This window comes from Salvelinus sp. IW2-2015, unplaced genomic scaffold (assembly GCF_002910315.2).
Source record: "Salvelinus sp. IW2-2015 unplaced genomic scaffold, ASM291031v2 Un_scaffold1688, whole genome shotgun sequence".
In the NCBI taxonomy this organism is placed as follows: Eukaryota; Metazoa; Chordata; class Actinopteri; order Salmoniformes; family Salmonidae; genus Salvelinus; species Salvelinus sp. IW2-2015.
In genome coordinates, this window is record NW_019943087.1 from 31,846 (window position 1) to 45,894 (window position 14,049).

The 14,049-nt window shown below is 41.6% G+C and overlaps 1 protein-coding gene across 1 annotated transcript; it reads left to right on the forward strand.

The window, feature by feature from the left end:
• The first annotated feature begins 425 nt into the window (after positions 1–425).
• Positions 426–10,973, forward strand: nars2 (asparaginyl-tRNA synthetase 2, mitochondrial). Its single transcript, XM_024139150.2, has 8 exons — positions 426–545; positions 713–819; positions 952–1,084; positions 3,513–3,611; positions 3,741–3,778; positions 7,255–7,322; positions 9,523–9,670; positions 10,874–10,973. The coding sequence occupies exons 1-6, from the start codon at positions 435–437 to the stop codon at positions 7,274–7,276; spliced, it is 510 nt and encodes a 169-aa protein (XP_023994918.1). The 5' UTR covers positions 426–434; the 3' UTR covers positions 7,277–7,322; positions 9,523–9,670; positions 10,874–10,973.
• The last annotated feature ends 3,076 nt before the right edge of the window (positions 10,974–14,049 follow it).

Sequence of the window (14,049 nt, forward strand, 5' to 3'; positions counted from 1 at the left end):
TGGGTCTGGACTACGAGAGTAACTGGAGTCTGACTAAGGGTGCAGCACCTCAGGAGTAAATGTCAGTTGGCTTTTCATAGAACATCATTGTTATACCAAGTCATATCCTTTTCACACTACTGTCCCAAGCCAGGCTCTGCCGTGCTGGTCAGGCTAGCCTTCACATCCACCGTAGGTGCTGGAACCATGTCGGGAAAGTACAATGTGAAAATAAAATATCCAAGATGAACCAATAGTGTGAAATGTTATTGCTGTTGTCGTTGGAGGAGAAGGGTTTTATTCAGATCCATACCCCAGTCCGGATGATAATGTCAGTGTTATTGTCATTGCAGGAGAAGGGTTTTATTCAGATCCACACCCCAGTCAGGATGATAATGTCAGTGTTATTGTCATTGCAGGAGAAGGGTTTTATTCAGATCCACACCCCAGTCCGGATGATAATGTCAGTGTTATTGTCATTGCAGGAGAAGGGTTTTATTCAGATCCACACCCCAGTCCTCACGTCTAATGACTGTGAAGGGGCAGGAGAGCTTTTCCAGGTTGAGGTGAGCTCTGTCTGTCAGAGAATTACAATTATATTCTGGCGATCAACAAAATGGCTGCAGTAAGTAAAGCCTCAGCATGATAATACTAATACTTGGGATCAGTTTAGTTTGAACATCTGGTTGTTATTGGAAAGAGAAGGTGTAATGTGTCTTCCATCTTCCCTCAGCCTGCAGGTCAGGAGAAGAACCAGGATGAGGAGGGGCACCAACACTTCTTTTCTGTCCCAGCGTACCTGACTGTCTCTGGGCAGCTGCATCTGGAGATCATGGCTGGGTGAGGAGATACTGGAACTCAGTGCCATGCTTTCATTCAGTCAGTCTTTTGGTTACTCACTCACTCATAAGATCCAGRGAGAGTACTGTACGTATGCCGTATTTATACTTTGTGTTTCTATGTCTCTTCCAGGGCATTTCCTGGAGTGTACACTTTTGGACCAACGTTCCGGGCAGAAAACTCTCAGAGCAGACGTCACCTGGCTGAGTTCTACATGGTGGAGGCAGAGATCTCCTTCACACAGTCACTAGAGGATCTTATGAAGGTATGGAATAGAAGTCCCCTTATATAAAGAGTTTGTAACTAGTAATACTCTACAGTACATGGTGGAGACAGAGATCTCCTTCACACAGTCACTACAGCAGTGGTTTCCAAACCTCTCCTCGTGACCCCCAAGCTGTTCCAAACCTCTCCTCGGTGACCCCAGCTGTTCCAAACCTCTCCTAGGAGAACCCCAGCTGTTCCAAACCTCTCCTCTGTGACCCCCACTGTTCCAAACCTCTACTCGGGGACCCCCAGCTGTTCCAAACCTCTCCTAGGAGACCCCAGCTGTTCCAACTCTCTCTGGGACTCCAGCCTCCAAACCTCTCCTAGGAGACCCCAGCTGTTCAAAACTCTCCTAGGAGACCCCCAGCTGTTTCCAAACCTCTCCTGGTGACCCCCAGCCGTTCCAAACATCTTCTCTGTGACACCAGCTGTTCCAAACCTCTCCTCGGTGACCCCCAGCCGTTCCAAACCTCTCTTCTGGAACCCCCAGCTGTTCCAAACCTCTCTTTGGTGATCCCAGCTGTTCCAAACCTCTCCTCGGGAACCCCCAGCTGTTCACAAACCTCTCTTTGGTGGACCCCAGCTGTTCCAAACCTCTCCTCGGGAACCCCAGCTGTTCCAAACCTCTCCTAGGAGACCCCCAGCTGTTCAAACCTCTCCTAGGAGACCCCCAGCTGTTCCAAACCTCTCTTTGGTGACCCCAGCTGTTCCAAACCTCTCCTCGGGAACCCCCAGCCGTTCTAAACCTCTCTTCTGGAACCCCAGCTGTTCCAAACCTCTCCTCGGGACCCCAGCTGTCCCAAACCTCTCCTCTGTCTCCCCCAGCTGTTCCAAACCTCTCTCTCTGTCACCCCCAGCTGTTCCAAACCTCTCCTCTGTCACCCCCAGCTGTTCCAACCTCTCCTCGGGGACCCCAGCTGTTCCAAACTCTCCTCAGGGACCCCCAGCTGTTCCAAACTCTCCTAGGGACCCCCAGCTGTTCCAAACCTCTCCTCAGGGACCCCAGCTGTTTCCAAAACCTCTCCTCGGGACCCCCAGCTATTCCAAACCTCTCCTCAGGGACCCTAGCTGTTCCAAACCTCTCCTCGGTGACCCCAGCTGTTCCAAACCTCTCCTAGGAGACCCCAGCTGTTCCAAACCCTCTCTCTGTGACCCCCAGCTGTTCCAAACCTCTCCTCGGGACCCCAGCTGTTCCAAACCTCTCCTAGGAGACCCCCAGCTGTTCCAAACCTCTCCTCTGGGACCTCCAGCCTCCAAACCTCTCCTCGGGGACCCCAGCTGTTCAAACCTCTCCTCTGGGACCTCCAGCCTCCAAACCTCTCCTCGGGACCCCCAGCTGTTCTAAACCTCTCCTCGGGACCCCCAGCTGTTCCAAACCTCTCCTCGGGATCCCAGCTGTTCTAAACCTCTCCTCGGGACCCCCAGCTGTTCCAAACCTCTCCTCAGGGACCCCAGCTGTTCCAAATCTCCTCAGGGACCCCAGCTGTTCCAAACCTCTCCTCGGGAACCCCCAGCTATTCCAAACCTCTCCTCAGGGACCCTCAGCTGTTCCAAACCTCTCCTCGGGGACCCCCAGCTATTCCAAACCTCTCCTCAGGGACCCCCAGCTGTTCCAAACCTCTCCTCGGTGACCCCAGCTGTTCCAAACCTCTCCTCGGAGACCCCCAGCTGTTCCAAACTCTCCTCGGGACCCCCAGCTGTTCCAAACCTCTCCTAGGAGACCCCCAGCTGTTCCAAACCTCTCCTCGGGACCCCCAGCTGTTCCAAACCTCTCCTAGGAGACCCCCAGCTGTTCCAAACCTCTCCTCGGTGATCCCCAGCTGTTCCAAACCTCTCCTAGGAGACCCCAGCTGTTCCAACCTCTCCTAGGAGACCCCCAGCTGTTCCAAACCTCTCCTAGGAGACCACCAGCTGTTCCAAACCTCTCCTTGGTGACCCCCAACTGTTCCAAACCTCTCCTCGGGACCCCCAGCTGTTCCATGTATTTGAACTATTCCAGAGCTAGCACACCTGATTCAACTTGTCAACTAATTGACAAGAGGTTTGGAACAGCTGGGGGTCCCGAGGAGAGGTTTGAACAGCTCTGGCTCCTCATCATTTTTGATCCAGTGTTGATATATGGTCTCCTTCTAGACCTGATTGACTAAATGACTGCGTTAACTCGTCTCCTAGTCCCAATTGACTAAATGAATCAGCATTACCTGGTCTCCTTCTAGACCTGATTGACTAAATGACTCTTAACTTGTGTCCTAGTCCCAATTGACTAAATTAATCAGCATTACCTGGTCTCCTTCTAGACCTGATTGACTAAATGACTGCGTTAACTCGTCTCCTAGTCCCAGTTGACTAAATGAATCAGCATTACCTGGTCTCCTTCTAGACCCGATTGACTAAATGACTCTTAACTTGTGTCCTTACCTCTTCAGGTGATGGAAGACTTGTTCAGGTCTACAACAGAACATCTCCTAGCTCAGTGTCCTGAAGATGTGGCTTTATATCACAAACACGTGTCACCTGGATACAGGGTGAGACACCAGAAAATGTCTACAACGCAATACCATACATATTATCTGAACGTATTGAATGAACCTTGAACCCCACCCCCCCCACCCTATTGATCTCAACTAGAGATTAATCTGTCTATTCCTCCCAAGGACAATGTGGATCTAATGATGAAGAAGAGTTTTAATGTGTAAGTGTGTATCATGATTATGCAAGTTTAATGTGTCCCAAATGACTCCCTATTCCCTACATCGTGGTTGTTCCACTGGATATCATAAGGTGAATGCACCAATTTGTAAGTCGCTCTGGATAAGAGYGTCTGCTAAATGACTTAAATGTAAATGGTGCTCTACTTTTGACCAGGACCCATAGGGTAGTAGTGCACTGTATAGGGAATAGGTTGCCTTATGGGTCATGTCTCACCTCTACCAATCTAAATCAAAACAAAAATGTCACACGCTTGGTAAACTAATAGTGAAATGCTGACTGACGGGTCCTTGGTAAACAACAGTGTTGATTAACAGTGAAATGCTGTCTGACAGGTCCTTGGTAAACAACAGGTGTTGATTAACAGTTGAAATGCTGACTGATGGGTCCTTGGTAAACAACAGGTGTTTGACTAACAGTGAAATGCTGATCATTAATAAACAGTGATTACATAGGATCATTAATATACAGTGATTACACAGGATCATTAATATACAGTGATACACAGGGATCATTAATATACAGTGATTACACAGGGATCATTAATATACAGTGATTACACAGGGATCATTAATATACAGTGATTACACAGGGATCATTAATATACAGTGATTACATAATGATCATTAATATACAGTGATTACACAGGGATCATTAATACACAGTGATTACACAGGGATCATTAATATACAGTGATTACACAGGATCATTAATATACAGTGATTACACAGGATCAGTAATATACAGTGATTACACAGGGATCAGTAATATACAGTGATTACAAATGATCATTGGTATTTAACGATTACATAGGGATCATTAAATATACATGATTACATAGGGATCATTAATATACAGTGATTACATAGGGATCATTAATATACAGTGATTACATAGGGATCATTAATAACAGTGATTACACAGGATCAGTAATATACAGTGATTACACAGCGATCATTAATATACAGTGATTACACAGGGATCATTAATATACAGTGATTACATAGGGATCATTAATATACAGTGATTACATAGGGTTCATTAATATACAGTGATTACATAATGATCATTTGATATACAGTGATTACATAGGGATCATTAATATACAGTGATTACATAATGATCATTGATATTACATGATTACACAGGGACATTAATATACAGTGATTACATTAGGGATCATGTTAATATCAGTGATACATAGGCATCATTAATATACAGTGATTACATAATGATCATTGATAACAGTGGATACACAGGGATCATTAATATACAGTGATTACACAGGGATCAATTAAATACATGAGTTACACACGGTTACATTTAATATACAGTGATTACCAGGATCATTAATATACAGTGATTACATAGGGATCATTAATATACAGTGATTTACATAGGGAGTCCATTAATATACAGGTGATTTACATATTGATCATTGATATACAGTGATTACACATTGGATCTATTAATATCAGTGATTAAACAGGATCATTAATATACAGTGATTACACAGGGGTCATTAATATACAGTGATTACACAGGGATCATTAATATACAGTGATTACATAGGGATCATAATATTACAGTGATTACACAGGGATCAGTAATTATACAGTGATTACCACAGGATCATTAATATTACAGTGATTACAAGGATCATTAATATACGTGATTACACAGAGGATCCATTAATTATACAGTGATTACATAGGGACATTAATTATACAGTGATTACATAATGATCATGATATACAGTTGATTACACAGGGATCATTAATAGACAGTGATTACACAGGGATCATTAATATACAGTGATTACACAGGGATCATTAATATACAGTGATTACACAGGGCATCATTAATATACAGTATTACACAGGGATCATTAATATACAGTGATTACACAGGGATCATTAATATACAGTGATACATAGGGATCATTTATAATGTACAAGGTTGAATATACAATACCAGGGATCATTAATAACAGTGAATTTACACAGGATCATTAATAGAACATGATACACAGGGATCATTAATAAGTGATACTAGTGATTAAACAGGATCACGACATTAATATACAGTGATTACACAGGGATTCATTAATATTACAGTGATTACAAGGTATCAATAATATACAGTTTGATTACACAGGGATCATTAATATACAGTTGATTACACAGGATCATTTAATATACAGTGGATTACACCAGGATCATTATTATACAGTGATACACAGGATCATTAATATACAGTGATTACACAGGGAATCATTTTTAATATACAGGATTACACAAGGATCATTAATATACAGTGATTACACAGGCATCATTAATATACAGTTGATTACACAGGGCATCATTAAATACAGTGATTACACAGGATCAGTTAATATTACAGTGATTACACAGGCGATCAATTTACAGTATAGATCAGTAGATCATTACACCAGGATCAATGTAATCTATACAGTGATTACACAGGGATCATAATTACATATACGAGTATAATATACACCATGATCCGGGATCATTATATAACAGTGATTACACAGGATCGAATTAATATACAGTGATTACATAGGGATCATTGAATATACACTGATTACATAGGTTATCATTAATATAAGTTGCTTACAACAAGTCAATGTGATTACACAGGGATCATTAATAAATACAGTGATTACACAGGGATCATTAATATACAGGGATTACAACAGGGATCCTAACTATACAGTGATACACAGGATCATTATAAGTGATACAGGACATGAAATGATTACACAGGGAATCATTAATATACAGTGATGTACACAGGATCATTAAGTATTACAGTGATTACACGGGGAATCATTAATATACAGTGAACACAGCGATCATTAATATACAGTGATTACACAGGCATCTATTTAATTAGTAACAAGTTGATTACACAGGATCATTAATATAACAGTGCATTACACAGGGACATTAATATACAGTGATACCACAGGATCATTAATATACAGTATTACATAGGGTCAGTAATATACCAGTGATTACAAATGATCATTGATATACAGTGATTACACAGGATCATTAATATACAGTGATTACACAGGATCATTAATTACAGTGATTACACAGGTCTTATATACGATTTGGATAATATACAGATGAATTACATAGGGATCATTAATATTACAGGTTGATACACAGGTCATCTAATATACAGTGATTACACAGGCATCATTAATATACAGTATTACATTAGGGATCATTAATATACAGGTGATTACACAGGGATCATTAATATACAAGTGATTACACAGGATCATTAATATACAGTGATAGATCATACAAGGAACAGGTCAGTAATATACAGTTGATTACGATGGAATCATAATATACAGTGATTACACCAGGATAATTGATATATCCCATATGTTGTTGTTATTGCCATCTCTCGTGCCTTCAGGATAACCTACACAGAGCCATAAACATCCTCAACAGCAGCTCCAAAGAAATTTGCTTTTCAAAACAGATGTAAAGTATAGTACAGCTCTATCCTCTTTCAGAGGGAGATAGCTCTATCCTCTTTCAGAAGGAGATAGCTGTAGCCTCTTTCAGAAGAATAGCTGTAGTCTCTTTCAGAGGGAGATAGCTGTTAGCCTCTTTCAGAAGGAGATACTGTAGCCTCTTTCAGAAGGAAGATAGCTGTAGGCCTCTATTCAGAAGGAGATAGCTGTAGCCTCTTTCAGAAGGAGATAGCTGAGTCATTTCAGGAGATAGCTGTTTAGCCTCTTTTCAGGGAAGGAGATAGCTGTAGTCTCTTTCAGAAGGAGATAGCTGTAGTCTCTTCAGAAGAGATAGCCGTAGTCTCTTTCAGAAGGAGATAGCTGTATCCTCTTCAGAAAGGAGATAGCTGTCATCCTCTTTCAGAAGGAGATTAGCTATGTCTCTTTTCAGGAAGGAGATAGCTGTAGTCCTCTTCAGAAAGAGATAGCTGTAGTCTCTTTATAGACGATGTAAGTATAGTTACAGGTCTTAATCTCTTTAGAAGGAGGATAGCTGTAGTTCTCTTTCAGAAGGAGATAGCTTTATTCTCTTATCAGAAGGAGATAGCTGTTAGTCTCTTTCAGAAGGAGGATAGGCCGGTATCCTCTTTCAGAAGGAGATTATTTAGTCTCTTTCAGAAGGAGATAGCTGTAGTCTCTTTCAGAAGGAATAGGCTGTTAGTCTCTTTTCAGAAGGGAGATAGCTGTAGTCTCTTTCAGAAGGAGATAGCTGTATCCTCTTTTTCAGAAGGAGATAGCTGTATCCTCTTTCAGAAGGAGATAGCTGTAGCCCTCTTTCAGAAGGAGATAGCTGGTAGCCTCTTTTCGAGGAGATAGCTGTAGCCTCTTTAAAGAGATAGCTGTAGCCTCTTTCAGAAGGAGATAGCTTGTATTCCTCTTCAGAATGAGATAGCTGAGTCTCTTCAGAAGAGATTTAGCTGTATCCTTTTTCAGAAGGAGATAGCTGTTAGGTCTCTTTCAGAAGAGATAGCTGTAGTCTCTTTCAGGAGGAGATAGCTGTAGTCTCTTTTCAGAAGGAGATAGCTTAGTCTCTTTCAAAGGATGATAGCTGTAGGCCTCTTTCAGAAGGAAGATAGCTGTAGCCTCTTCAAAAGAGATAGCTGTATCCCTTTCAGAAGAGATAGCCTGTATCCTCTTTCAGAAGGAGATACAGCTGTATCCTCTTTCAGAAGGAGATAGCTATAGTGTCTCTTCAGAAGGAGATAGCTGAGTCTCTTTATTAGACAGATGTAAGTATAGTACAGCTCTAAACTCTTCAGAAGGAGATAGCCTGTAGTCTCTTTTCAGAAGGAGATAGCTGTATCCTCTTTCAGAGGGATAGCTTTATTCTCTTTCAGAAGGAGATAGCCTGTAGTCTCTTTCAGAAGGAGATATGCTGTAGTCTCTTTCAGAAGGAATAGCTGTAGCCTCTTCAGAAGGAATAGCTTAGTTTTCTCTGTCAGAAGGGATAGCTGTTAGTCTCTTTCAGAAGGAGATAGCTGTATCTCTTTCAGAAGGATATAGCTGTTAGTTCTCTTTAGAAGGAGATAGCTTGTCTCTTTCAGAAGGAGATAGCTGTAGTCTCTTTCAGAAGGAAATAGCTGTAGCCTCCTTTCAGAAAGGAGATAGCTGTAGTTCTCTTTCAGAAATGATATAGGCTGTTAGTCTCTTTCAGAAGGAGATAGCTGTATCCTCTTTCAGAAGGAGATAGCTGTATTCTCTTTCAGGAAGTAGATAGCTGTAGTCTCTTTCAAGAAGAGATAGGCTGTAGTCTCGTTAGTAACAGATGTCAGTAGAGCTCTTTTCTAGAATGGTTGTACCCTGTTATTCTGTACCGTGTCAAACTGATTCTATTTTCACACTTAGATTTCTACATTTTCAGGCATGTGTGGGGTCAAACCTTTAATCTCTCAGTCTCTTTTCTGCCCTCTATTTCCCTCCCTTCCCTCCCTCCCTCCCTCCCTCCTCCCTCCCTCCCTCCCTCCTCTCCCTCCCTCCTCCTCCCTCCCGCTCTCTCCCTCCCCCTTCCCTCCCTCCTCCCTCCTCCTCCCTCCTCCCGCTCCCTCCCTCCCCTCCCTCCCTCCCGCTCCCTCCCTTCCCCCTTCCCTCCCCTCCCGCTTCCTCCCTCCCCTTTCCCTCCTCCCGCTCCCTCCCTCCCCCTTCCCTCCCTCCCTCCCTCCCTCCCTCAGTGGGCTGCGTGACTGCCAGAACAGAGCACGAGAAGTACCTGGTGAACCATTGTTGGTGACTGTTCCTCTCTTCGGTCACTGATTACCCCTATGGCCCTTGGAAGCCCTTCTACGCACGAGACAAACGCGGACCAACCTCTACACACCTGCTAAGATCACTAGCAACGGAGATCAGTCTAGTTGAACAACGCATCAGGTTGTTATTATAATAGAGATGTGTGTTAAGAGTTCACCTGTTAAATAAAGGCAAAACAAACTCCACTCCATAGTTTAAAAATTTGAATTGTTTCACCTTTAAAGTTGTATGGTTCCGGTCATTTCAGTTTAAACCAGTTCTAGTCATTCGTAAACCGGTGTTCCGGTCATTTCAGTTGAACCGGTTCCGGTCATGTCAGTTGAACCGGTTCCGCGTCATTTCAGTTTAACCATTCTAGTCATTTTAGTTGAAAACCGGTTTCCGCTCATTTCAGGTTGAAACCGGTTCCGGTTCATTTCAGTTGAACCGTTTCCGGTTCATGTCAGTTGAACCGTCCCTCCGGTCATGTCAGTTGAACCGGTCGGTCATTTCAGTTGAACCGGTTCCGCGTATTTCAGTTGAACCGGTTTCCGGTCATTTCAGTTGAACCGCGTTCGTCATGTCAGTTTAACCGGTTCCGGTCATTTTCAGTTGAACCGCGTTCCGGTCATGTCAGTTGAAACCGGTTCCGGTCATTTCAGTTGAACCGGTTCTGGTCATTTCAGTTGAACCGGTTCCGGTTCATTCAGTTGAACCTGTTCGGTCATTTCAGTTTGAAACCTGTTCCGGTCATTTCAGTTGAACCGGTTTCCGTTCATTTCAGTTGAAACCGGTTCCGGTCATGGTCAGTTGAACCGGTTCTGTCATGTCAGTTGAACCTGTTCCGGTCATTTCATTTTAACCGGTTCCGGTCATGTTCAGTTCAACCGGTTCTGGCTTACAGTTGACCTGGCTGGTCATTCCAGTTGAAACCGTTCTTGGTTTTCATGTCCCCCCCCCCCCCCCCCCCCCCCCCCCCCCCCCCCCCCCCCCCCCCCCCCCCCCCCCCCTGTTTGAACCGGTTCTGGTCATTTCAGTGAAACGGTGTTCATCTGTAATTTTTAAATGTACTTTCTTCCACACTTTGCAGCCCAGTCATCTCCTACCGGTTTAGCTGTAAAAGATTGACAGCCTTCAGTCAGCCAGTGTGTGTGTGTGTGTGTGTGTTGTGTGTGTTGTGTGTGTGTGTTTGGTGTGTGTGTGTGTGGTGTGTGGTGTGTGTGTGTGTGTGGTGATGTGGTGTGTGTGTGTGTGTGTGTGTGTGTGTGTGGTGTGTGTGTGTGTGTGCCTCCCCAGGCCAGCAGCAGTAGACCTGTTGGTGCCCCGGAGTAGGAGAGCTGTGTGGAGGTTCTCTGAGAGAGGAGAACTGGACCTACTGAAGACACGACTAGCACAGTAGGAACTCACAACGTTATGAAATAACTATTTTACAACTTTCAGATAAAAGAAAACATCTTCAAAATAATCTAACAAAACAGAAACCCCATTTTCATGTCCAATACATATTATTTACTGTATAAAAATTACAATAATATTAACTGTATAAATACATACTATATACTGTATAAATACATACATAATATACTGTATAAATACATACATATATTTGCCATACAACAGACAGAAATTGTGAAAAGGAATCACCATTGAATCAACACACATGGAATCAAACACATTTGGTAATTGGTCGTCTGTTAAACACACGTTAGGCCTCTTCTGTTTTTTTTCTTTTTTTTTTTTTTATTTTTTTTTTTTTTTTTATTTTTTTTTCAATTTTTTTTTTTTTTTTTTTTTTTTTTTTTTTTTTTTTTTATTTATTTTTTTTTTTTTTTGGGCGGGTTGGATGAGACATAACGGATGCGTAAAGAGCATTTTAATCAATACGTGTTGGATATTGTGTAACTATGTTTGCTTATAATAAAGTTACTTTATTATTTCTACTCTACACCTGTTCTATTCCTGTTCTATTCTACCCACTGTTCTATTCTGTTCTACACGGTTCTATTCTACTCTACACTGTTTCTATTATATTATATTCTACTCTACACTGTTCTATTCTATTTCTATTCTACACTGTTCTGTTCTATTTCTATTATATTCTGCTCTACACTGTTCTGTTCTATTCTCTCTACCACTGTTCACCTAGTTCTACTCTACCACTGGTTCTGTTCTATTCTACTCTGTTCTGTTTATTTTACCTCTACACTGGTTCTATTCTATTCTACTCTACCACTGTTCTGTTATATTCTACTCTACACTGTTCTGTTCTATTCTACACTGTTCATTCCTACTCTACCACTGTTCTGTCTTATTCTAATCTACACTGTTCTATTCTGTTATATCTCTATCTACACTTTCTGTTCTATTATACTTCTACACTGTTTCTTATTCTACTCTACACTGTCTGTTCTATCTAATCTACACTGTTATTTTATTCTTGTTATATGCTACTCTACACTATTTCTGTTCTATTCTACCTCTACACTGTCTATTCTACACTGTTCTATTCTGTTATTTTCTACTCTACACTTTTCTATTCTGTTTCTATATCTACTCTACACTGTTCTATTTCTGTTCTATTTTACTTCTACACTGTTCTATTCTACTCTACACTGTTCTATCTGTTCTATTTTTACCTACACTGTTTCTATCTACTTCTACACTTTCTATTCTGTTCTATTCTGTTTCTATTCTTTTCTACACTGTTCTGTTCTATTTCTACTCTACACTGTCCTATTTCCTGTTCTATTCTACTCTAATCTGTTCTATTCTACTCTAATCTGTTATATTTCTACAGCTACACTGTTCTATTCTGTTATATTCTACTCTTAATCTGTTATATTCTGTTATATTCTACACTACACTGTTGTGTTCTATTCTACACTACACTTGTTCTATTCTGTTTATTCTACTCTACCACTGTTCTATTCTGTTTATTTCTACTCTAACGTGTTCTACTCTACACTGTCTATTCTGTTTGTATTCTACTCTACACGTGTTCTAATTCGACTCTAATCTGTTCTATTCTTTTGTATTCTACACTGTTTTGATTTCTGTTTATATTCTACCTCTACACTGTTTCTATTCTGTTGTATTCTTACACTTTTGATTCTGTTATATTCTACTCTACACTGTTCTATTTCTGTTTCTATTTCTACACTACACTGTCCATTCTACTTCTAATCTGTTCTTTCTGTTGTATTCTACACTGTTTGATTCTGTTATATTCTACTCTACACTGTTTCTATTATGTTCTATTCTACTCTAATCTGTTCTATTATGTCTATTCTACTCTTAATCTGTTTCTATTCTGTCTATTCTACTCTAATCTGTTCTATTTCTACTCTACACTGTTCTATTCTGTTATATTCTACCACTACACTGTTCTATCTACTCTAATCTGTTCTATTCTGTTGCTACACTGTTTGATTCTGTTATATTCTACTCTACTATATTCTGTCTGTCCAGGTATTTGGATCTGAGGCGGTTTGGTTCGGTCCCTCACGGTGGGTTTGGTATGGGCTTTGAACGCTACCTGCAGTGTGTTCTGGGGGTCGACAACATCAAAGACGTTATTCCATTCCCCAGATTCTCCCGCTCTTGCCCTCTGTAAACTATACACTGAGTGTACCAAACATTAAGAACACCTTCCTAACACTTTTGCCCTCGTCGGGTCATGGACTCTACAAGGTGTCGAAAGCGGTTCCACGGTGATGCTGGTCCATGTTGACTCCAATGCTTCCCACTGTTGTGTCAAGTTGGCTGGATGTACTTTGGATGGTGGACCATTCTTGATACACACAGGAAACTGTTGAGTGTGAAAAACCCAGCAGCGTTGCAGTTCTTGACACAAACCGGTGCGCCTGGCACCTACTACTATACCCCGTTCAAAGGCACTTAAATCTATTGTCTTGTCCATTCACCCTCTGAATGAGACACATACACAATCCATGCCTCAACTGTCCCATGACTTAAAAATCCTTCTTTAACCTGGTCTCCTCCTCCTTCATCTACACTGATTGAAGTGGATTTAACAAGAGACATCAATAAGGGAWCATAWCTTTCACCTGGATTCACCTGRTCAGTCTATGTCATGGAAAGAGCAGGTGTTCTTAATGTTTTGTCCACTCAGTGTATATCACTATGGTCAGATGATTCGTTTGTAAAGATGTCACTGTTTTTTGATTTATAAAAAGTCAAAATTATCAAAATGTGCCTGTTGTTGTTCATATAAGAAACTGTCAAATATAGTGTTTAAATGCAAAGCAGCGGGAAGTAGCGTTACAGAGGGCTCTGCAAACTACTGCTGATATGTTTAAATGTATTTCGCTACACCCGCAAATAACATCAATAAACGTACACAGACAGGGTCACTACTGTTTCCAGGAGTCCTTCAGGTACACAGACAGGGTCACTACTGTTTCCAGGAGTCCTTCAGGTTCCCGTCCACTTCCCCGTTTCAGCCCTGAGGA

Coding starts and splice junctions, on each gene's coding strand:
- nars2 (XM_024139150.2), top strand. CDS start 435: ATGATAATGTCAGTGTTATTGTCATTGCAGGAGAAGGGTTTTATTCAG. Junction 820..951: donor CATCTGGAGATCATGGCTGG/GTGAGGAGATAC, acceptor TGTCTCTTCCAG/GGCATTTCCTGGAGTGTACA. Junction 3,779..7,254: donor ATGAAGAAGAGTTTTAATGT/GTAAGTGTGTAT, acceptor TCGTGCCTTCAG/GATAACCTACACAGAGCCAT.